A 26324-nucleotide genomic window follows, 5' to 3' on the forward strand; every position below is an offset into this window, starting at 1 on the left:
CGCCCACGGCCAACACCAGCGACGGTTATCTGAAGCGGTCATGGCCCCCCTAGGTCGACTCAGCCTCAAATGAGTACCTGGTGCGGTGTGTAAACATCGCCACTGGGGAAACAAAGGCGGCCGGGCGTGGTGTTGGCCACTCACCTCCCCATGTGCTGCGCCAGCCTTCATAGGTGCTCGCTAACAGCACTTGCCTGAACAGTCTGCTCAGGCTATACAGGGGATCATTGTCTTGTATCTTTGTTGTAGTTACGTGCGTGCCGGTGTTTGTGAATTCATAGCTGTGGTGCTGTGAGTTAATTTTGTGAATGTGTTATTGGCGAGCGGTGTTGTGTTAGTGGCTAACTCGCCGCGCTGCGAACCTGGCAACCTGAGTTCGGTTCCCTCGCAAGGCCGACATCAATGAACGGGTTTTGGGCCTCCCCTAGGTCGACTCGGCTTTAAACGGCACGTATAAACGCTAGAACGTGGGAGACAAACGTGGCGGGTGAGTATGGAACCATACATTTAGTACGCATGGAGGGTGGAGGGGGGGTTAACCCAAATGCGTACGCTTGCATATGGGGGGTCTACTGACAATGTGCGTACGTACAGGAAATGGGGGGGGGGGTGAAGCTTCGATAATAATTTGTATACATTGATCTTCAAATGAGTGAGATAGTCCGGCGGTGGACTATCTGTTTGCTTAAACACGTTAATATTATTAATCCTTGATCGTTTCTGCGTGCACTAAATATCGGCCGTTCTATAGGATTCGGGGGGCGGGGGGTGCGTCAAGCGTGCGTACGCAGGGGGGGGGGGAGTGTAAAAAGTACGTGTGCGTACAGGGAGGTTGGGGAAGTGTCAGGTTTTGACAGATTTTTGGCGTACCTACTCAATAGATAGCCCCCATTGATCTGGCCACGCCACCCCTACGTACACTGTGTCAGCCTTCACGGATACTTGCTCACGGCGATTGCCTGTTTAAGGCCACACGGGGAAAATGCCTTCGCGTGTAGCCCGGTGTTCGAGAATTGTTTCGCAGAAATGCGGCACCAGCAGCAGCCACCACCCAGGTTAGATTCGGTCTCATCTCATCCCGATCTCATCCCGATCTCCGGAGCCGAGCGGGGCTCTTCCGCGGATCGTGTTGGGATGGGCCGACCGGCAGGGCACAAGCGACGCTTGCGCGGGCTGCATGTGTTGGGGCAGCAGAAGGCACTGCAAAGCGACATCCGTTGTTGTCCCGTACTTCCATGATCCCCACGTCTCTTTTGCCGCACCTTAAACAACGCGCTGGCCGATCGCGGTGGAACGAGTGGCAAAAGTAACACACGCGACCTGCAAGAGGCGCGTGGAGGCCTTTAATCTAGCAGTGGATTGACGAATGGGCTGTACGCGGTGTACATTAGTGCCCCATCCTGACACCATCGACTCGCCACACTTGATAAGTTGACATCATCATGGGTGGACACATCTATTTGAACTCCTGACTTTCGGTGGTGCTCTGCTCAATGCTTCGATTCGGACACTTAGGAGTTCCCCTGCTGCGCCCCCCCCACCTCAAGCCAAGCGGCCACCATGGGATCGGATATTGTTTGTCTTGGTACTTGTAGACTTCCGGATTAATCCTCCCAGAGTTGCACTTGGATTATTTTTCCCAGCATACGTGGCAGCGTGCTTTGTAAGTCCGCGCGGCGCGTGACTGCACACGCGTGTGCCAAGTATGTGTGCGCGCGTGCGTGCCTATGTGCATGCGTGTGGCTTTCCATGCCCTGATTTTCCATGGGCATTTCGATTCCTCATCACAATTCGCGGGCGCTCTGCAGGTCACGGTGAGCACAGCATTAAGGCCAATCCTGTGGGTCTTTTTCCCTATGTTACTTCTCTGCGCTGGAGGTGTGTTCACATTTGGAATGAGTTTCAGATTATTGTTTTTTTTCCTTTCAGATATCGGATATGCTATCTCTCAGCCAAAACAATATTTAGGTAGTTTAAACAAATATAGATCGTATATGTGTTTTTTTTCCCTTCATCGTATAGAATTTCCTATTTTTATGTTCCGACGTTAATGTGACGACGGCGCTTTGAGTGGCAGATTCGTGGCGGAAAGGCGTCACGTGTGTCGGCGGCAAAACACAAAAAACTGACTTGACTACCGCGAAGTACAACAATTGACTTGAAAGGGCAAGCAGGCTTGGGTAGATGTCGGCAGGTGGAGACCAACGATGGAATGGCAGCCAAAGGAAGAGCGAGGGGGGGGGGGACTATGCCCGACAAGTCCAACGAGCGCCGAGACGGAGCGATTGGAGAAAGCTCGCGTGAGACCGCGGACGGTGCCACGCGAGCTTGCGGCATCGCAAGGGATGGTTGCCGCCTTGGGGAGGGCCTTCATCAGGTCGTGGAGCTGAACCCTCTCCGGATGACGATCGATTGTTTTATCAGGTGGAGTTGTCTGCCTGTGTGTATCTATGTGTCACCGCTCCCACCCTCTCCCGCCCGGAGCGGTGGTGTAGCAGTAATCGCGCTGCGCTACAAACCCGACGACCCGAGTTCGATTCCCCGCACTGATCCTGGGCCTCCCCTAGGTCGAGAGACAAAAGCGGCCAGGCGTGGTTGCTGGCCAACCCACCCACCCCCTCGTGAGGCGTTCTGGCCTTCACAGGTGCTCGCTAACAGCACTTGCCCCCAACAGTCTGTTAAGGCTACACGGGGGTTCTTTGTCTTTGTCACGCCCCCCCCCCTCCCCCCTATTGTGGTAGAGCCCAAACGACTGCAGCAGGGCACCATTAATCCCCGCGATTGCACGCATTTGTCCTCTTTGGTCAATTAGCCCTGGGATTTCCCTTCTTTATTTAGTTGCCGAGACGGGCGGGCATTTGATAGCCCAGAATGGAGAGCCGGTCTAAGATTTCATGGAATTAAGCCTCGTGCGTTCGTGCGTTTCATTTCGTTTTTTTTAAATACGTAAGCGGTTTATACAGCGAAAGTCACAATTTCGACACGTGCCTATGCGCAAGCGGATGGAGTGTTCGAATGCCGGCGACTGTTGTGAGCCCCGTGATGGGCAAACAGCAGTTCCATTCCCCCCGGCACAGCCACGCCGGACCCTTGTCAATTAATCCACTGGGTTGGACAAGTGCCTCCCGACGCACGCCTCTTGCATTGTCGGGGGAAGACTTTGCCCGCCCGCTCAGTCATGTCGCTTGGTGAAGGTGAGGTCGGAGCAGACGTGGGGAGCGCAGAGAGGACGTTGCGGTGCTACAATCGGTGGTAGTTTTTCGCGCACTGCCCTCTGCTTGTAACGAACGGTTGTTTCTTGATTTGAAGCTTTCGTGACTGCAGGAATCCATACTCTTTGGTTCTTTCGGTAAAGTCACGTGGGTATAAAATCAGGTGATGGCGGACGCTTGTGTTGCGCCCGAAACGTCGTGATTTATTTTCTTTTATACCTATGTGACTTTACCGAAAGAACCAAAGAGAACGGTTGTTTGCCATTCCATCGCCGGTCGCGGTGCGCAACAGGCAGTGCAGTGGCCATGGGAAAACGAAAACGAGTCAGTGGGGGGGGGGGGAGAGAGACTCCCTTGGGTCAACCGAATCTAAAACGAGTATTTAATGTGGCACATCACTGGCAGCAAAGGGCGAGACAAAGGTGGTCACGCGTGCGTGCTGCTGGTCATGACACCTCCAGAGTGCGTCATGTATGTGTAGTGTGTTGAACTTCTTTCGCGCCGTACGTAGCCAACCGTGCTAACCGAAGGTGCCAGCTGGAACAGGCACTAACGGCTGCTTGGGAAGGCTCACAGCTGCATCTGTATTTGTCTGGGCGTGTTTGTGGGCACAATATAAATGGACGCATCCCAATGATTCCCCTCTGTGAGCAAAAGAGAAAAGAGTATAGCCTGCGTTGGTTTGTAAGGTCAGTTTCAACGGTTACGTGTGTAGTGGAGTAGGAAGGTGCGTAGTACAAACAGCATGATTACATGATCACACAGACAGTACGGGTTTTCTTGGGTCAGCCTGTAGTGAAGGCGAATACAGTGCAGGTTATGTTAGGGAAATTAAGCTGGGAGAGCCGTGGACGGCTGTGATTGGTTGGTGCTGTTGTCAGGGCCGGAGGGGCGTCTGGAAGTCTGGCGAGAAACAGGTGTACGGTCACGCGGAGTGCCGTTGGGGCGCGGGTTAATTAATTGGGGGTGTAATGAGAGCAGGTGTGGGAGTCGGAGTCAACAGAGGGGGTCGAAGTTGGAGAGCTTGGAGATGGGTTGACGTTGGAGAGCTTAGGGGAGTTGGAGTTTGGAGAGCTTTGAAGACAGAGTTTGAGAGACAGAGTTTGGAAGACAGAGTTTGAGAGACAGAGTTGGAGTTAAGAGTTGAAGGGTGAAGTTGCCGAGTGCAAAGAAGCTGTGTGTGAAGTCGTTGTGTGCGAAGACGCTGTGTGCGAAGACGCTGTGTGCAAAGTCGCTGTGTGCGAAGACGCTGTGTGCGAAGACGCTGTGTGCAAAGTCGCTGTGTGCGAAGACGCTGTGTGCGAAGACGCTGTGTGCGAAGACGCTGTGTGCGAAGACGCTGTGTGCGAAGACGCTGTGTGCAAAGTCGCTGTGTGCGAAGACGCTGTGTGCGAAGACGCTGTGTGCGAAGACGCTGTGTGCGAAGACGCTGTGTGCGAAGACGCTGTGTGCAAAGTTGCTGTGTGCGAAGACGCTGTGTGTGGAGTTGCTGTGTGCGAAGTCGCTGTGTGTGAAGTCGTTGTGTGTGAAGACGCTGTGTGTGGAGTTGCTGAGTGCGGAGTCGCGGAGTGCGGAGTAAGCGAAGTAATCGTGGGGAGTGGAGAGACAAAGGTGGCGAGCGAGTCGAGTGAAGCACGGTGAGCGAGCCGTGGCGACCTGGATACTGTGGAATGTGGAGGACATGCTGAGAGTTGTAAATAAAGCGGTGTTCGAAGAAAGACAGAAGTTGTCCGAGTGAAATCGAACACTACACGTGCATACCCACGGCTGGTCAATATCGCTCTGGCCACGAGGTGAATCTCGAGTAACCTTTAATGCACACCAGCCACGTGACTAATGGATGCGTGATGGAGGCCTGCTCGGTGTGACATACGCAGCGCACACCACCCTCACGGCACAGTGGCACAGTGCAGTCTGAATGGTCTCCCCGTGGTGATTTGAAGCTTTCGTGACTGCAGGAATCCATACTCTTTGGTTCATTTCGGTAAAGTCACGTAGATAGGTATAAAATAAAATAAATCACGACTTTTCGGGCGCAACCCAAGCGTCCGTCATCAGGTATGGACGCTTGTGTTGCGCCCGAAACGTCGTGATTTATTTTATTTTATACCCACTACGTGATTTTACCGAAAGTAACAAAGAGTATGGTCTCCCCCCCCCCCCCCCCCCCATGGTCGCGTGGATTCTTCTCCAGGACTCTCCGGTTTTGTCCCCCACCCTTTAATTTGAACACGCGTTTATAATATTTGGCTGCGATGCATTTGCACACGATAAGCCACTTGGTTAAACTATTATTTGTGATAGCCAGGTCGCTTCTCAAAAATAGCTACATATCTCAGTGGGCTTTACCATGTAAAATAAAAATAGTTAGTAGTCGAAAAAAAGTATGAGTTACGCCTAACGTTTAAAATGCGACGTGAGCTTGAGTGGCACAGCTCAAGTCTGCACGACAGATTAAGAAACAGGTTGTGGGTGTGCAGTAGAGGAGCGGCGTTTATAGGATTTGGCTGCTTTGAAATTCCACGTGATAAGTCACTTCGTTTGGGCTATCATCTGTGGCCAGGTCGCTTCTGAAAAAGAGCTACGCAGCTCAGTGAGCTTCACCTGGCAAAATAAAAAAAAGATGTATTTAGATAATTTATTATCAAATCAAATAAATTACTCAGCAGATTTAACCGATGCGCACAAGCTTCCACAATCGCTGAGGCACACCGCGGACCGCAACCACAGCACAGTGACCGCCAACCACTCGACACGCACGGAACAGCCACCACCAGCACCACCGCAACATTCGGGTTATTAGCGCAACAACAATTCTCACTGCCGATCTCACATCGGACAATGAGACTTCTTCACACGTTGTTTTTTTACGGGGCTAAATTCGATGTTGCTTTATAGCTCCATTCTTCACACACTTGTGACTTACTTCGTCATAAAGCTCTCTCGCAGATATTTCAAAACAAATGCCGTGCCATTGGACTGGAATGCCTCGTGTCGTCGTTTCGAGCATGCGACCTCTGCGCGCGCGCGTGTGTGTGCGCGTGTGTGTGTGTGTACAATGGAGCAGCAGCATAATAGTTAGCGTTCTGCACTACAAACCCGGCCATCCGAGGTTCGATTCACGGCCATGGCTGACATGTGGTATCAAAAGTGGTTCTGGGTAGGTGCGATCCGTCCACCACGGACGGTGGGGGGGGGGGGGGCAGCCCCACCCAGCAGCTGGAGATGAGAAATTATTTCTCCAATAAAAAATACTTTTCTATAAATGAAATCTTGACCTAAAGCTTTCGTGACTGCAGGAATACATATTCTAAAGGTCTTTCAGTAACGCCACGTAGATCGAAAAAAAATAATAAAAAATATCACGACGTTTCGATCGCAACACAAGCAATCGTCTTCTCACCTGGAGACGATTGCTGGTGGTTCTCACCTGAAGACGATTGCTTGTGTTGCGATCGAAACGTTGTGATATTTTGTATTATTTTTCTATCTACGTGGCTTTAACCGAAAGACCCATAGAATAAGTTTCTATAAATTGTTTTGTCGTGTTGTTTTTTTTATTGTGTAAATATAATGCTTCCTTCAACGTGAATTGCCGAATGAAGCTAACATTTATAATTGTTCGTATGAGAAACCGCTGCAACACCACCAGTGTTGATTTGTGCCCTCGGGGAGGTCTTGGGGCGGCTGCGGAGGCGTCCGAGCGAGAGATTTCCCCTTAAATCATTGCGATGAGCAGCTCCGCGTTTTAGCCACGCTGTTTGGGACCCAATTCAGGGCGCTGAAAAAGTCGCCCATTGCTGTAACGAGCCGACGTCACGACGCGAGGTTGCACTGCGCCAATAGAGCAGGTCACGGCTTACACGCTCTCGGCGTTTTGCAGTGTCAAAGGGACATCAGCCCCTAAGGGCACACGAATACCCACGTGCAAGTCGATGCTGTGTACACCCTGTGACCACACAGGCATAGCTGCCACCGGGGTTATCCTTTTCCTAGACTGCAGCGGGACATTGGAATGGCTAATATGAGACGTACGTTGTTTTGAGTTCTATGAGGCACGTAAGTGCCCAAAAGAGGCAAAAGCTTATCCTTGCACCGTGCTGGCCCCAAAAGGCGCCCGGTAACAGTCGTTGCCTCAACAGTCTGGTAAACATCAACTTCGAGGGGATCATTGCGCGCCGTGTGCGCGCTGTGCAGGTTCACCCTGGTGTTCAGCTGCCTGGTGCTGTCTGTCTTCTCCACGGTGCCCCAGTACCAGGACCTCGCCTCCGAAGGCCTGCTCATCCTGGTGGGTACCAACTCGCCCGGCCCGGGCTCTCGGCAAACCTCACAACATCTCCGCGTTTCCTCGGCTCTTTTGCGGCACGTGGCGTTAAGCAAAGTAAGCGCAAACGTTTCGGGCCCCAAGTGACTCAAGAGGCCCTGGATAATCGGCTAACACTCAGATCCCTACACAACCAAACAAACTCATCATTCTAATGGTTCAGCAGTTCCACTGCTGGATTATACTTTTTCCGCCTGAGGATGACCGCTTGTGTTGCGATTGAAACGTCGTGATTGATTTTCTTTTATACCTACGTGACTTTATCGAAAGAACCAAAGAGTATGGTTATTAAAGACTTTTAAATGTAATTATTCTATTAACCGAATGATTTCACACAACTGTGATGCAGTTGCTTGACCAACACGTCACGTTTGTAGTTTATCTGGTGCAGCTAGAACCGCCCCGTCCTGTCTATGCCCTGCGATCGTAACGAGAAGACAGGCGAGATATATATAAATAACAAAAACAACATCCAGGTAGAATTATGATGTTAAATTGCGTAGTCTTCTTGTCCCCTTTCTTTATCCCATGGCTGTTAGAGATTTACGTATGTGTGTTGAACTTCTTTCACACCGTATGTAGCCAACCGCTCTAATCGGAGGTCGCCGAACAGCTCTCACGGAACCCAAGTGGCTCTTCGTTTCAAAGTTGTTCTTCCAGAGAGAATTCGCGTGTCTGCAAAAGTGCCCAGAGACAAGGACCGCATCAGCCCACGTGCGGTGGCTCTTGTCGGAGTGGCTGTTGACACCCGCCTGTGCGCCTGGTTGTGCGCGACTCTTTGGGATGCGTGGGATGGGTTTTGTACGCCCGTCAGGAAATCTGTGGACGTGAATGCGCGCACTTTTTTTAAAAAAAAATTCTGAAATATGTCTTATTTCACATCCTCCCTCGCGTCATACATTGGCCACATCCTGACGTTCTGGACGGCATTACCAGGGACATCGACGGTGTCATGCACAGCAGACTCATCAGAGCAGGCAGTGGGATGGGAAGGTGGATTTTTTTGGGAGGAAGGGTGGGGGGGTGGGGGCAGTCATTGCCATTCTTGGCTCAGGTATTGAAGGTTTAGGAATGGACCCCATGCACGTGCTGCATTCTTCTTCCTTGTCTCTGAGCTCATAGCTCAGATGGTCAAGTCCTGAGATTGGACCTAATTAATGCAACCATTGAGTATGATTCTGCCACGTGCTCAATATGGTTTTCCTGGCCGCTTTATCGAAAGCCCTCAACGCAATGTTGCGTGCTATGAATGCACGCATTTGTGAAGTTGACGGCAAAAGTGTGTGCGGTGACGGCTGTTGCACGCGCCCCTTAAAGAGGAGACGTCCAGGAGGTGGCAGAGGCTGTGATGGGGAGAAGAAAGGCGGAAGAACAGGTGCAAGGCTGGGCTGAGAGATGGCGAGAGCTGAATTGCACACCAGTGTAAAAAAAACAACAACAATCTGTAAACTGTAAATGTCATACATTCAGACAAGTCGTTATCTGTTAACCCATATCTGACTAGGCTGTTGAGGCTAGATTAACACACTGGGCAAATTTCTCAACGGGTTTGACATTTGTAGCAACACAACATGATTATTTGTTGAACTTGGTTCGAAGCTTTCGTGACTGCAGGAATTAATCTTTGTTTTTTCGGTAAAGTCACGTATAAATAAGAAATAATAAAATTACATAATAGCGTACGACGTTTCGGTTGCAACACAAGCAGCCATCATCAGGTACAGAAGAGCTAAATTTACGAGAGAGGGGAAACGCATAACCCCAGATGTATACACAGACACCCAAGTAGGGGGAAATAACACCGACACAATAGGGGACACAGAGAGAGAAGCATACCAAACAGAGTTTAGCAGAATTTGGAAACCATATAAAGCAACACAGACGGTCGGTCAAAACACAATTAATGCATAGCCTGGTTGATTACGATATTTCAAAGATTGCTAAATTGCAAGTTAAGTATGAAATTTAAGATACAGACGGCACACACACACATAGACATTCAAGTAGAGCGGACCAGCACAGATACAAGCACACAGCGAAGTCGCCTTAATTAGGCAGAGAAGGCAAGGGTGAGAGACAATGGGACATTTCAGCATGAGGTATGCATATAACAAAGTGGAGCACGGCAGCAAACAGTCGGAAGCACCAAGACCTACACACAGGCAGAGACAGCACAGAGAAACAAATCCAAGCACAGACACAAAGGCAGATACACAAGCAGAGACAACACACAGACAACACAAGACAACATAAAGACTTCTCATGCTAATATGTCCCACCATCTCTCAACCAGGCCATGCGTCATTTATATGATTATAGTTGGTCAAGAAGGAATTTACATTGCAGCATCTACAGATTTTACATACGCTGTAAATTATCTTTCTTAAAGTCCACGTCTGTTGCTTAGGGTGGGTGAGATACATATTCCACCCACTCTGACGATCAATGCAATTCGACGTGACATTTCATGGAGATTGATTGACAAAGGAACGATAGGCTCAGAATCAACATCCCGAAAAAGCAAAACATACATTTTCTTTGCAACGATATTTTAATAAATTAAATGTGTGTGTTTTTTTTCTCATAAATAATCATTGTACCAAAACATCTTCAAGAAAGTGTTCTCCAGCACTATCATTATCATCATCGTCATCATATGTATGCGTTACACTCAGGTGCTGAAGACAAGTGCACGTTTACATGCGACAAGTGTATACATGGGTTAGTATGAGAGGCGAACCAAATGGATAGCCGAATGTGATAGCAAACATCACTACAACAGATATCTATCACTATCGCACAAATGAGTGGCAGTGAATATACTGAGACCATTACCCATCACTGGGGAGGGTTATACGAACGTATTGTTGGCTGTAGAATACCTTACGAGGTGGTCCTTGGCATGGGCTCTGCGTTGACCAAACAGCAGAGAACACAGCAGAGAACACAGCAGAAGCATTTCTCGAAAAAAATATTTTTTGGATGAAGGATCACCCAAGACATTGTTTACAGACCGAGGGGGAAAGTTTACATCGAATACTGATAGATGTGAAAAACAGGGAACATCTACAAATCTACGTTTGTTAGATTAAATGGTCGAGAGATGTCGCGAAATATTTGCAAGGAATGCTGTCTCATGTCGTTAATTCTAATCACAATGACTGGGACCAACACAAGTGTCTGCATACAGAACCACCCCTCATTCAGTTGCAATTTTCATGTGTGGGAGAGGCGCCAGGCCGAATATTGACATTCAGCTTGCACAGAATGAGTCCATGCTAAAAAACATCGTTAAATGATGAGATCGAATGCCTTAGGGGTGTGAAATAACGGGCAATTAAAAATACAGCTTTGTGCCAGACACAGAGTGCCATAAATCATGTACAAATGGACGGAAATTAGAATTTAACTAGATGAAGCAGAGCTTGGCTGCACTGCCCAGCACTTCTCGCGGGTCAAAGTGTAGCATTCGCACAGCCATTGAAGGGTCCCGGGCAGAGGTTTCCACGTGGGACATTGTCCGTCGGGACCGATTAAATCTGCAAACAAACCTTCGAGGAAAAATGCCTACAATAAAGAGCTAAAACGTTTCCTGCAGAGAATGAAACGCAACAACAATCGGTGCCTATGTAGCAAAGTTTGATTGGAATTCATAAATAATGACGAATCATACATTATGGAGAAAAAAACGCATATACATTAAAAAAAAGCAGAATAAATAAATTAGTAGAGCTTGGGCAGGAATATAGAGCCACCAGAGTGACCTCGTTATTTTGTGACGATGGGTGGCGAAGGGTGAACGCGTTCAAAATGGACCCCAGGTCGGGGGTCTAAAGAAGGGCGAGGGAGTTCATGACGGAGTAGGTCACAAGTGTGTGAGGAATGGAGCTATAAAGCAACATAGAATTTAGCCACATAAAAAAAACACGCACTGACTTCCTGTGAAGAAGTCTCATTGTCCGATGTGAGATCGGCAGTGAGAATTGTTGTTGCGCTAATAACCCGAATGTTGTGGTGGTGCTGGTGGTGGCTGTTCCGTGCGTGTCGAGTGGTTGGCGGTCACTGTGCTGTGGTTGCGGTCCGCGGTGTGCCTCAGCGATTGTGGAAGCTTGTGCGCATCGGTTAAATCTGCTGAGTAATTTATTTGATTTGATACTAAATTATTTAAATACATCTTTTTTTTATTTTGCCAGGTGAAGCTCACTGAGCTGCGTAGCTCTTTTTCAGAAGCGACCTGGCCACAAATGATAGCCCAAACGAAGTGACTTATCACGTGGAATTTCAAAGCAGCCAAATCCTATAAACGCCGCTCCTCTACTGCACACCCACAACCTGTTTCTTAATCTGTCGTGCAGACTTGAGCTGTGCCACTCAAGCTCACGTCGCATTTTAAACGTTAGGCGTAACTCATACTTTTTTTCGACTGCTAACTATTTTTATTTTACATGGTAAAGCCCACTGAGATATGTAGCTATTTTTGAGAAGCGACCTGGCTATCACTAATAATAGCTCAACGAAGTGGCTTATCATGTGGAAATGTATCGCAGCCAAATATTATAAACGCGTGTTCAAATTAAAGGGTGGGGGACAAAACCGGAGAGCCCTGGAGAAGAATCCACGCGACCACGGGGAGAACATTCAGACTCAAAATATACAGCAGGCGTCAGGGTCGGGATTGAACCCACTAGTTCTTGTATACGAGGCGAGGTAGTTAACATCTCGCCACTGTGGCGCCCCAATATATATCTAAAGGAGAATATTTTCTTCCGTGTCAAATGTTAATTATTTATCATCATATAGATGTCGTCATCCAGGCGAACATTACACTTCTATCATATCTTGACTTGTACCTCCCTCCTCTACAGTATCACTAATGTGCTCCTCCACAAACTCCAGTTGGTCCAATTGCTAAATGCCCTCATTCTCACCCGGTCATGTTTAATCGGTTCTTGGCTTTCGCTGGCTCCCAATTAATTCCCTCATCTATATATCAAAAGTCAAAAGTTGTGTGTGAGTTTGTGGCGGGGTTTGTTTGTGGCGGGGTTTGTGTGTGAGTTTGTGGCGGGGTTTGTTTGTGGCGGGGTTTGTGTGTCAGTTTGTGGCGGGGTTTGTTTGTGGCGGGGTTTGTGTGTCAGTTTGTGGCGGGGTTTGTTTGTGGCGGGGTTTGTGTGTGAGTTTGTGGCGGGGTTTGTTTGTGGCGGGGTTTGTGTGTGAGTTTGGGGCGGGATTTGTGTGTGGTCGCACGCTTGGCTCTCCAACGGTGGGGTTTACGTAAAAAAAAGCCAGGTACCACGCCGTAAGCCCCGCGGTGAGCAAGCGCTATTCCCTTTTCACATCCGTCAACTTTAAATTAGTTTAATTTGCGATTTAGTGCGATTTCTATACGCTTTCTTATTTATTTATGACGCGTGCACGACCAAACCAACTCACGCGCCTTTGGTGGGGAGGACGGCCCATGCCAAGTCGCACGCCTTCGGTGGGAGTGAGGGGGACATTTTATGTCGCGTTAAAAATCCTACTAAAATACACTAAACGCTCAGGTAAATTCTTCACTGTCTCATGTCCCCCCTACCCTGATGCGTGCAGTTATTACTACTATACAGTCGGTAGATTCTACCACTATAGGCCGTAGACATTACTACAGAGCGGCCGGGGACATCGTGCCTGGGGGGGGGGGGGGGGGGGGGGGTGGGTCAGGGGTAGCAGCCCAGCCCCAGCCTGCCAAGGTGCCACCTCGGCCGGCTGGACAATCTAGGTGAGGCCGGAGGCTCTGCACGGGACTAGGCCTCACCACGCCACTGTCAGGTGAGTATTTCGTGCTATAGACTCGGTGTTTAGTCTTTGATGAACCAAGTCTTCAATGATTGCAATGGTGTCAGGTACAGGAACCTTGGTGAATAAGGAAACTACATCAAAACTGACAAGCAGGTCGTCTGGGGACAAGGAAATACCCTTGATTGTCGATACCAGGTGAGTAGAATTTTGTACCGCAGAGGTGGTTTTTCCCGTGAAAGGACGCAGGATTTCAAACAAAAAACGAGCTAGTTTGTAGGTGGGGGAGTTGATAGTAGAGACAATGGGACGAAGGGGTGTATGGTTCATCAAGTTCATCAAGGACTAAACACTGAGGTACCCCCCTGGTGAGACACTGTTCAACCAATACATACTTCACTTGGAATGGAACTTTCTACAAACAAACTGAGGGCACCCCAATGGGCTCCCCCCTTTCTCCGGTTATAGCTAACATTTTCATGGAGAAATTTGAGACTGACGCCATCCAGACTGCCACTCTGCGCCCAACCTTATGGAAGAGGTACGTGGATGACACTTTTGTCATCTGGCCACATGGCCGGCCTGCTCTAGACCAATTCTTCGACCACATCAATTCCATACACCCAGCCATCAGATATACCATGGAAGTCGAAATAGATGGCAAGATACCTTTTTTGGATGTCCTAATTAAAAAGAGACCTGATGGTTCAATGAGCCACTCTGTCTACAGGAAAGCTACCCATACGGATGCTTATCTGAAACCGGATTCCCACCACCATCCATCACAGAAGAATTCTCTCATCAAGACTCTGTATCATAGAGCCCAATGCATATCCGACCAGGAACACATAGGCAGTGAACTCAAGCACGTACACCAAGCTCTTAGGGCTAATGGTTACTCCGACTATACAATCCGCAAAGCTATCACTCAAACCATGAAGAAGAACCGTCTTGAGGAGCATTTCAAAACCATCACTTTACCCTACATTGCGGGGATCACAAAAAAGATCTCCGAAATCTTGAATAAACACAAGATCCAGGTCCGTTTCAACACATTACATAAAATCCGTGATCTGGTTCCGTCTGTAAAAGATGTGATTCCGGACATACAATAGCCTGGTGTCTACAAACTAAGTTGCCTCTGTGGTAGTAGTTACATTGGAGAAACCAAACGCCATGTCTCGGACCGCATTCGTGAACACAAAGCAGACCTTAAACACGGTAGGACCAACACCTCGGCCGTGGCAGATCATTGTTATAATTCAGTAGGCTCACATGCCATTGACTTTTCCAAGACAGAGGTTCTTTGTAAGCCATCTGGCTACCATGAGAGATTCGTTCATGAGGCTATCCACATATACAAGCACAGAGACAATTTCAACCGAGAAGATGGATTCTATCTTAGCAATCATTGTAAAGATTTGATAAACCATTTCAGGTCTTAATTGATTGTTCACGCTTACAGTGGCTTTCAGACAGCATACATTATATATATTTAAAAAAATTCGTCTCCCCCCTCCTCTTTTCAGAATATAGATGGACTAGTCCTAAATAAACTGCCAAATCGCTGCGCGTGGCGCTAACGTTTTTTTATAAATAAATAAATGCACCATTATGAGACCTCCTTTGCCAGAAACAAGATATAGGAATAGGTTGTATCCTTTTAACTGGCATAAAAACTGACACCTTTATTCAAGGCATCATGTTTGCAATAACCACAACACAAGCAGTCAAAATGCAAACAAAATAGACAACTCTGATAATAATATGCACTGTCCTTGAATTTGATTGGTCCACACCCGAGACAACTTTTCTTAGAGCCTAGTCTCCATTGGTGTTAGACCAGAAGACGCCAAAAGGCGTACAACTCAAAAACAGCGCACTATCAGAGTATTGAGGGCTCGGGGTGAGCATTAACATTATGAGACCTCCTTTGCCAGAAACAAGATATAGGAATAGGTTTTACCCTTTTAACTGGCACAAAAACTGACACCTTTATTCAAGGCATCATGTTTGCAATAACCACAACACAAGCAGTCAATAATGTTAATGCTCACCCTGAGCCCTCAATACTGTGATAGTGCGCTGTTTTTGAGTTGTACGCCTTTTGGCGTCTTCTGGTCCAACACCAATGGAGACTAGGCTCTAAGAAAAGCTGTCTCGGGTGTGGACCAATCAAATTCAAGGACAGTGCATATTATTATCAGAGTTGTCTTTTTTGTTTGCATTTTGACTGCTTGTGTTGTGGTTATTGCAAACATGATGCCTTGAATAAAGGTGTCAGTTTTTGTGCCAGTTAAAAGGGTAAAACCTATTCCTATATCTTGTTTCTGGTAAAGGAGGTCTCATGTTAATGCCCACCCCGAGCCCTCAATACTCTGATAGTGCGCTGTTTTTGAGTTGTACGCCTTTTGGCGTCTTCTGGTCCAACACCAATGGAGACTAGGCTCTAAGAAAAGCTGTCTCGGGTGTGGACCAATTAAATTCAAGGACAGTGCATATTATTATCAGAGTTGTCTTTTTTGTTTGCATTTTGACTGCTTGTGTTGTGGTTATTGCAAACATGATGCCTTGAATAAAGGTGTCAGTTTTTGTGCCAGTTAAAAGGGTAAAACCTATTCCTAAATAAATGCACCGTTTAAAAATAAATTTATGCAAACCAACACACCTGAAGACGACCGTTTGTGTTATGGTCGAAACGTCGTGAGAATTTTTATTGTTTTATATATATTTTATTATTTTGTTGTTTCCCTTCAACGTGACTTTACCGAAAGAACTAAGAATATAAAAACCAAAGAGTAGTCAACCCAGCAAGTTTACCTCTTAAAAATGCGGGCCTGTCCCAACAAAACTCCCTTCAGCTAACCTTCGCCTCACCGCGTGGCCGCAAAGTGCACCTTGCCTGGCACAGGTGTCATGGTGCCATTTAGTGATGAATGGCGATTGTTATTATAGTTGTGTGTGTGTTTGTGTGTGCGCGTGTGGGGCTCAGGTATTTTTGAAACCGGTGTTTGTGTGTGTGCATCATCTGTGGTCAGATTGCCACTTGACTACGTTTGAACAGTGTATTGTATAGTGATTGAAATCTGTACCCAGGAATGTATCATCAAGCCTTCAGACAGTTTTTTTTAATAGACTTGTCACAGCAACACATAATTCACACTAATGTGAAGGTTTACGGTGTACCTACAACATTGTGCAATCATTGCTGGTCCAGTGGGATATCGCATGTGCGCAGTTGTTGAGACTGCAGAGCTGAGGCGCTTAGTTAATTAAGTCAATGCATCATCTGAAAATTGTAATCGACCCTACACTATTGTGGTTGATTGCTCTTCGCCCGTCATCCTTTATACGGGAGCACTTGCCCCCAACATGATATGTGGGCTTCGTGGGGAGGCCTTTGTCCTATTGTGGTCGCGTAATAAATTTTGGATTTACGAAGCGTAAAATAAATGCAACGGCATCGTTCTTGGCTGTGCCCGAGCCACCGGCGACGAGCCCGATCTTGTTCGAACGTCCGGAAGCTCGGCAGGTTTTCGAGGCCTGGAATAAAGTTGCTGGGACAGAGAAATCGCCGCTGTACGCGCGTGTGACGGGTTGCGTGCCGAGTCCACGCGACGCGTTGCGATGTGAGAGGTCGCTTTGTGCCATTGCACTCCAAGCAGCTTCGCTCTCGCCTGTCAGCCAGTCCTGGCCGCACCTGCGGTCGAACTGAAATTGGTGCATTTAACAGTTGGAGCGTAACGCTATTTGAACTGATTGCAACAGCAACGTTTAATAGGCAATATCATGGGAGTACTCGTGGCGATTTAAAATGTTAATCCGGCTAAATTGGTTGTTAATGATTTGTGTGCGAGTCCATTTGAGGCTTTGAACTTTCCTGTTGGGTTATGGTAATGCAAGCATACGATCAAATAAACGTGCAGCAGGCAGCATAGCAAAAACTACAGCTATGCTGCCTGGTGCACGCGTGTTGGTTGTAATGGGGATTCGCATGTTGCTCCGAGCAGCGGGCTTCTTGTGTTGAACCAATCCCACCGTGGTCCATCGTCGACTCTCCAAAGCCTTGGCCTTTTTTGCGTGACTCGAGAGCAGAAGACAAAACGCAGAGTAGCCATCGGACCCTCCCGAAGTCTGTTCACCGACCCAGTCGATTCGGTAGAGATCCTGGCTAGAGAGTGAGATGCAGGGGGGGGGGGGGGGGGCCCTGGTTACGCATGCTAGGTTGTCAGAGGCACCTTTTGAGGCTGGATTGCTTGGTGATCAGCAGAGGGCAGCGCAGAACAAAGCATTCTATTTTTCAAACGTGCTTCTGTGGTCTGCTTGACAAACGTGTGCAAGCTCCGGGGCATGGCCTCGAGATCAACAATGCGTGTGGTGCATCGCAGAGAAGAGGGGTGAGGTGATGCTCTGTGCTGAGTTTGGCATGGACCGACAGAGTATCGCTGAAAGTTATTCTCAGCGTCAAGCAATCAACCTCGAGAAAGGGCGGAGAGGGCCAAGCATCGACCAAGCCAGCATCGCAGGAAACCAGCTGCACGCGCAATCGGCACAGCCAGAGAAAGACGGAGCAAGAGTGAGTGCGCAGTAGCGCCACCAGCGCCACCAAGCAAAGGTGCCAGCTGCCAGCGGACAAGCGTTGTGCCGACTCGGCTCATCCAGCAGGCAAAAGAGCCTGACCAGCCACCCGTGAGCAAGAGTGTCAGCGCCAGCGAGCGCGCCGTGGGTTCGACCCACACGCCCACCGACCAGCACCAGCTGGGAACTAAGACAAGAGAGAGGGAACCAGCCGTCGTTCGTATACCCTCCCCCACACTCACAATCCCACGACGCTCCCGGCATCTGCTCACACAAGAATTTACCAAAGGGACAATCCAAGCACCCACACAATAATAAGACTAATTATAAAAGTGCACGAACCATCAGCTGGCCGTGAAGGCATCGCGGCTCAACGAGTGATAAGAATACGTCGTTTATAAGTACATTATTTTTTCTTCTTATTTTGTTTTATGTGATTTTTCTTCCAATCGCATAAATTACCAATAGATTAATCGATACAAACTAAACTTTTGAAACCTTCGTCACGAATCTACACACTCACAGAGAGAATATCGTGTTAAACCTGTTTCTTTATCATATAATCTTGTCCACGAATTAATTAAAACTTAGCCAAAGATAAGAATCTCCCGTAGGAGGGCACGCACCCCGTCGCACACCCTTATTCTAAGACATTTCGTTAATTATATAATCTTGCCGATGAATCTATTGACGTATACTTTTTCCTTTGGGGTATAATAATCTGCTTTTATTGCCTTTCGTATGAATATCGTTGCATGAATTTTTAAGGACTTTTCCTCTCGCCGTGTATGCTCGCGTACTCTGAGGAAGTCATCGATTGTACTGTTACCCAGTTAACAAACGTGATCATTGAGGGTTAAATGTATGGATCAATGAGGGAAACACCTCCTGGAGAACTGTGTTGACAATTTCAAGCATAAGAATTCGTATATTAGAGTGTTAAGGTTTTGTTTAGAAATTAAGCTCATGCATAATAATTTTAATTATAAGAACTGTATCCTGCGGTGAGATTTGAATTTGGAGACCTGACATAAACACACTAATACATAATCAGTAAACGTTAAAGCGAGAATAATTGTATTATACTGATTGATAATACAAACCTAGACAACGAAGCCGAGCTTAGTCTAGCATACTTACAGCACACCTGCATAACTTCATGCAATTCATTGTCTTATCCCGATTGATGATACGACCCTGGGCAACGAAGCTAAGCCTAATTATCATAAGTGCCCACCTCAGCATAATCGTATGCATTCACATAAATTAATACGATTATCACTAATTTGCATAAATTATGCACATAATTACATTAACATAATTTCTGATACGTATATTTTAAAAAAAATCATTTAATTTGTATTATTTTAATTAAAATTTTCATGCCCAACATATACAATAACTTGAGCACATGTTTGTATTTCTATACCCAACTGGAATACTCGTACTTGTTTGTGCCTTCCTCTGGTAACCTGCAAGGCTGAGTCCATTGTATTTATGGTACATAAAGGGGACAAGGAGGATTCTAATGTAAGGGTCATCACAATCTGGCTCAGTGCACCAACACGGTAGTGGCACGTGCGCTTGCTCTCAAGACAATCCATAAACATTGTACAGCACTTTTGTCAATCCACTCGTGGATGAGGATCTCTCCACACCTTTATGTCAATCCACGTTTGTCAATCATCTCTCCACTTTTGTCAACCTCTCATCATCTCTCTACATCATCTCAATCTCTCATCGTCTCTCTCATCATCTCTCCACTTTTGTCAACCTCTCATCATCTCTCTACATCATCTCAATCTCTCATCGTCTCTCTCATCATCTCAATCTCTCATCGTCTCTCTCATCATCTCAATCTCTCATCGTCTCTCTCATCATCTCTCCAATTTTGTCAATCAACCTGCCGGATGAGGATCTCTCCACACCTTGATAGGGTGGAGGGGTTATTTGGCTATACTTCACCATGCTGGTTCACGGCTTGCTGTCCTCTTCCGAGCTGCTGTGTCTTCTTGTCGAGCTGATGCTTGCCGTCTTCTGCCACTGGTAGCTGCGATTGTGTATGGCCCGTGTCTCTCTTTTTATGCCAAAATTTCTTTCTCTGCTCGCTTTCTCAGAAAGGACCTCAACTTCCTTTGATCTCGCTCTGTGTTGTGGGGGGGGGTTGTACGTGTGTCCGTGTGTGTGTGTCATTTATTAAGCCATCTGTGTCTCTCCCTGGCTTGATTACTGTCGCCCTCCTCAAGGCATCTTTTCATCCGTGGAACACAGATGCCCCAACTGCAATAAAAGCTCGCTTTAAGAGTCATTTCCATCGCTCTGGGCATTACATTCTTTGCTATCCCGTGCTGCGGGAAGACAGAGACGGTTGGGAGGCTCTTTTCCTATGGGATACAGTTTATCTTGGTTGTGTAAGTTTGACCTATTTCGCCTCATCTCATCTGGATAACCCTCGGTTTAATACTGCATAATTATTATTTGGTTTATGTTTCCCAAGATTTGAGATTTAACATTATCATCACCACGTATTTCTTAGGGTTTATTAATTTTTGCTCCACCGCCTGTATCCTGGGTTTGTGCTGTTTGTTCTCGAGTTATTGTTATTATTTGATATCCCGAGGTTAGAGAATTCGTTTTGGCTTAGGAATAACCCTGACTGCCAGAATTATTCTTGATGCTTCGGTCAGGTCGTGTAGAAAATTACTAAAGGCGAAAATAACATTAGTATTGAATTAATGAGTAATGATCCACTGATGTAGATTGTGGCTTGGTTTTTAATTGGAGTGTGAGGATCGATAATGTTAGCTTCATCTTTGGTCGCTAAGTTTTGGAATTTTTACCATTTGTCAGCAGAAGCATGAAAAAGTTAATCAAAACGAAACGCCTGTTTGCTATCCTTCGTCGGGGGGGGGGGGTGGCGTTTGTGTTTTTTTTTACTTTATGACTGACCCTTTCCGTTGGTAGGAGGGGAGGGTGTCATTATCTTTGCGAGCGTGACAAGACAGCTGCTCGAAAAGGCGGGGGGGGGGGGGGGTTCCGTTTGTTTGTGCTCCCAGCGACCCCGCGAGTGATTATATATAAATATATTGGCAAAATCATTATTAATATCAAAAACAAAAAAATGGAAAAAGGCCTATATATACAACAAAGTTCAGCTTTGCTCATTCCACTGCTGGATGAAGCCCCCCCTCCCCCTCGATGCCATTGTTCATGGAGGAAATTTCACCATACTGGTCAGTCATTGACCATATTTCACCATACTGGTCAGTCATTAACCATATTTCACCATGATTGTCAGTCATTGACCATATTTCACCATACTGGTCAGTCATTGACCATATTTCACCATACTGGTCAGTCATTGACCATATTTCACCATACTGGTCAGTCATTGACCATATTTCACCATACTGGTCAGTCATTGACCATATTTCACCATGATTGTCAGTCATTGACCATATTTCACCATACTGGTCAGTCATTGACCATATTTCACCATACTGGTCAGTCATTGACCATATTTCACCATGATTGTCAGTCATTGACCATATTTCACCATGCTGGTCAGTCCATATTCGTGAATGGGTGTGTACCAAGGACCGGTTCAGGTATCACTCGCTGTTCACAGAAGCCGTGGCTGGGAACCGACTGCCGGTGGCTAGGTCAATGAAGCACTCTTGCTCACCTCTGCACCACTGCTGCACCCACATTGGATGGATAGGCACGAGGCAATGCTTTCACTCACCCGGCGTAGAACAAAACAGAGCTTTTGCAGTGGTGTAAGACAACTTTGAAGAATGTAACGTGAAAGTCTGAAACATTGCAAATGCAAAATGTGAACAAAAAGCACTTTGACTTGTGTGTTTGGTGTGTGTGTGTGCGTGCATCTCGATCTTTCGGAAACAAAACGAGTTAGGATGGTGCCGCCCCTGCGGTCCATGCAGACCATGCGCAGGATCTACAGGAAACGCAGCGAGCGCAGCTGGCGCATTACATTTGTTTATTGTGTCAATCTACTTTCTCTAAATTTAATATGTACAAACTTCTATAGTCATTCTATGTCATTAAAAAAAAATTGATGTGCACAAACTAGCTTTGTTAAAATCGTAGTTGGTAAAATTATTTCAAGATTAGCAACCCACCACTTGAATTAGTAGAAGTAGCAAAATATGCATTGGTATGTGCACGAATACTTAGTGTGTGTGGGTATGATTTTTTTTTTTACTTTACCAGGTAAGGCCCACTGAGCTATGTAGCTCTTTTTCAGAAGCGACCTGGCCACAAATGATAGCTCAACAAAGTGGCTTATCATCACGTGGACATTTATAGCAGACAGATAACTATAAACGCATGTTTCTAAACGTGGAGGTAAAAACCGTAGGACCCGGAAAAAAATCCACGCGACCACGGGGAGACAACACGCAAACTCCAAATACACAGGCATCAGGGTCAGGATCAAACCCACATCTCTATGTGTGTGGATACTTGCCGTACATTCACTTCAGAAATGTAGAAATAGAGAGGCTGTTGCCGGTTCTCAATTCACCAAATCCATCTCGGTCTCCCCAGCATGGATAGTGACCACACAATACCAGGTCCTACTTATTTTAGGCTGAACCAACCTAGGAGAGGCCACAGCTATGTTCAGATATCAATGAAAATTATTTTTATTGAGCTTCGGTGCAGTCTGCTAACTACTCGGCCATTTCCCTTCCCCTTACACACAAAGACAAAGATCCCCCCGTGTAGCCTTAACAAACCGTTGGGGCAAGTGCTGTTAGCGAGTAGCACCTATGAAGGCCGGCACGGCACACGACGGGGTGGGTTGCCAGCACCACGCTCGGCCGCCTTTGTCTCCCCCAGTGGCGATATTTACACACCGCACCAGGTACTCATTTGAGGCTGAGTCGACCTAGGGGAGGCCCAGGACCGGTTCAGATAATCGTCACTGGCGTTGGCCGTGAGCGGGGATCGAACTCGGGTGGCTGGGTACGTAGCGCAGCGTAGCGCTAACCCGCGACGCTGCAACACACGCACGCGCGCAAACTGCAACGCTGCAAGTCTCAACCGCGTCTCGTTCCCTCCCTGCTTGTCCATCCGCGTGCCCGTGCCAGGAGTACATCATGATCGTGGTGTTTGGCATCGAGTACATTGCGCGCATCTGGGCGGCCGGCTGCTGCTGCCGCTACCGGGGCTGGAGGGGCCGCCTCAAGTTCTCCAGGAAGCCCTTCTGCGTGATCGGTGAATGCATCCGCTCCTACCAACTCTCGTGCGTGGCATGACTTAGGGCTGCCACCTTGCCCCGTTTTTTTTGTGTGTCCCAGGATCATCCTCTCCTTGAGATAGCTGTCCTAGATCACAGATTAGGATCGTGACGCCGGCTTACGAATAACCTTTTTTGTTTGTTGCGAAATACGTCACGGGATCTTTAACGTTCACTGTCAGGCAAACGGCGCGTATTGTTATGCTATAGAACCCACAGTGATAACCAGGGCAGCCGCTGGAGTTGAACCATGAACTTCATGAACGCACTGCAGCTAGGCGTGGGGTCGACAACCTATCTATATCTTCCTGAGACACTGACATTCCCATATGTTGTCAGTTCCTTCGTTAATACACCACTCAAGACAATGCATTTTTCCATCCTTCCCATTTTTAAATGTAGTTTAGTTTTTATTTCATTTTAGAAGTGGCATCTCTATAACGATGAAACCCAGGTCACTGTATATATTCGAATTGCCACGCTATAATTTTTCATGATACAACAACACATTTCACAGTATTGTTCTCGAAATATTAGTTTCCCACAACTTTATAATGGCATTTCGCATTTTATTGTTGAATAAGTGATTTAAATACAATTCATACAAAATAATCCTGCCATAATTATTTTAAGCAGTGTAACTTTACAATCAATAACACCGAGATTGAACGGATGCTGTCAGTTTCACAAGCACTAAATGGTTACTGTAACGATGAAAATGTCACATAATCAACATGCCATCAATCCACTCTAAAACACATTTCGAATAAGTCATTTTATTGAGAGCTTTTTAATTTTGTCAATATTTTTCCCCATATTAAATGAGCCACTAGAATCACACGATATATATATTTTTTTAAATCCGAACGATGAGAAGTGATTGTGTGAAATGTTTTGGATGGCTCGGGCATTGTGAACCGCTACATATACTGTGCATATATGTGCTAACCGTTATCCTCGGTGCTGTGTTTGCAGACATCATCGTGCTGATCGCGTCGCTGGCCGTGCTGGCGGCTGGGACGCAGGGGAACGTGTTCGCGACGTCGGCGCTGCGCTCGCTGCGTTTCCTGCAGATCCTGCGCATGGTCCGCATGGACCGCAGGGGTGGCACCTGGAAGCTGCTGGGCTCCGTGGTCTATGCACACAGCAAGGCGAGGGATAGGCCCCCTATTGGCGCAAACGGCCGCAACAGCAACAAATGCCACTTTGGCGTTTGTTGTCGGGGTTTGTGCGCTGTCGAGTTTCCAATGTCTTTTCGGATTTGACCCGAGTGTTGTTCCGCTCGCCGGAAGTGTCTGAAGGAGTTCCCATCACGTGAAAAGCAGCGAAACGTCGGGACGCGTTTCTCCTCTCGTGTTTTTGTACTGTTTGTTGTTGGAACGTTCTTACCCGCCCCGACTGGACACCTGTGAAAAAGAGCTTCATAGCTCATCGGATTCCTCTTGCAGTATAAATAAATAGTGAATCTGATTTGCCAAACGACACGTGGTAACAACTGGAAAGAAAATTGGAGAGCTGCAAGTTCTTGGGAATAGCGGGAACTTACTCTGGCCACGGTCTATGCACGTGCAGTTATCGCATGAATGGGTGGGCAGCCCGTGACGCAATTGGATAAAGAAGAGGTCGTGTCCATAATTTCGGTCGTGGCGAGTTTTGTTGGGCAAATAACCATTCAGTCAAATCGATCACGTTTGACAAGCGGCTGAATGGACTCATTTCAACCGTTGGCTTTGTGCAGGTAGGATATTGTGCATGTACAGCCCTTTTGTCAATCCACTGCTGGATGACACTACTCTTCACGCTGTGTGGATCTTGGGGTTTTATCAGAATCAAAATCAGAATATTTGCTAATGCTGGAGGAATGTCCAGTCGGGGCGGGTAAGAACGATACAACAAACAAAATAAAAACATGATAGGAGTGCAAAGTACAGGGAAGTTAAATAAATCACCCAAACAGAGACAAATAAAACACGAAATCATCTCCATCCAGCCAGGCCAAGCCCACTGAGGTATTAACTTATTTTTCAGAAGCGACCTGGCCACCAATGATAGCTCAACAAAATCGCTTATCATTTGGACATTTATAGCAGCAAAACAAATCTAAATACTATTAGTGCGGGTTGGCAGAGGCGGGGAGTGTGACAATGAACTTGGCTGTTCTGCCCTCTGCTGGCCAAAGCATGAAACCGGAGTCTAATCGGGCAGTGTGACATGGCGGAGCTCATGAGTCGGAAAACCCAAAAAATTGAGTCGTTTTTTGTTATTCGTAAAAAAATTAATAAATATTTCAAGAGCCGCATGATGCTCGTAATATTAGTTTCCCACAACATTAGAATTGCATTTCGCATTTTATTGTTTTGTGCTTCGAATTACTTTGTGTTTGAGCAAATATGATTTAAATACAATTCATACAAAATAATCCTGCCATAATTATTTTAAGCAGTGTAACTTTACAATAAATAACACCGATATCGCACGGATGCTGTCAATTTCACAAGAACTCAATGGTTACTGTAACGATGAAAATGTCACAATCAGCCTGCCATCAATCCACTCTAAAACACATTTCGAATGAGTTATTTGAATGTAGAGCTTTTTTATTTTGTCAATTATTTTTTCCCATATGAAATGAGCCACAATAAACACATTGTTTTTTTGGAAATCGGGAAACGATAAGAAGTGATTGTGTGAAGTGTTTTGGGTGGCTCAGGCGTGTAACCGTTATATATACTGTATATGTGAGTAAATATTAGCGATATCGCTCTTTTCAGAGGTAACCTGGCTATCATCACAAATGATAACTCAACGAAGCGGCTTATCACGTGGAAATGTATTTCAGCCAAATATTCTGAAAGCACGTTGATTCTAATTGTGGAGGGAAAAAACAGAGGATCCGGAGAAAATCCACGCAACCACGGGGAGAGAGACACACAAACTCAAAATATACGGCACGCATCAGGGTCGGAATCGAACCGACGGCCTCCTGTACACCAGGCGAGGTAGTTAACATCTCATAGCCACCGTAGCGCCCAAAAGAGTCATTAAACTCGGTGAGGTTTTCCTGGGTAAACGAGTGGAAGTTAAACAATGACTCTGCTTCAGTCAAAATAATCAGAATCACTATTTATACTGATAGATGTCCAGTAGGGGCGGGTCAGAAAGTTACAACAACACA

The 26324-nt window shown here is 46.7% G+C and overlaps 1 protein-coding gene across 2 annotated transcripts in view; it reads left to right on the forward strand.

The window, feature by feature from the left end:
- The window catches only part of LOC103091813 (potassium voltage-gated channel subfamily KQT member 4), a 177191-nt gene that overhangs the window by 52690 nt on the left and 98177 nt on the right, over window positions 1-26324 (forward strand). For both annotated transcript variants that reach the window (XM_076069022.1, XM_076069021.1), the window contains exons 2-4: window positions 7410-7500; window positions 23001-23127; window positions 24125-24300. In XM_076069022.1, the coding sequence (XP_075925137.1) occupies window positions 7410-7500; window positions 23001-23127; window positions 24125-24300 (394 nt within the window). The remainder of the gene's footprint in view (window positions 1-7409; window positions 7501-23000; window positions 23128-24124; window positions 24301-26324) is intronic.

This window comes from Petromyzon marinus, chromosome 23, assembly GCF_048934315.1.
Source record: "Petromyzon marinus isolate PM22_M1 ecotype Great Lakes invasive population chromosome 23, UKy_Petmar_22M1.pri1.0, whole genome shotgun sequence".
Classification (NCBI taxonomy): Eukaryota; Metazoa; Chordata; class Hyperoartia; order Petromyzontiformes; family Petromyzontidae; genus Petromyzon; species Petromyzon marinus.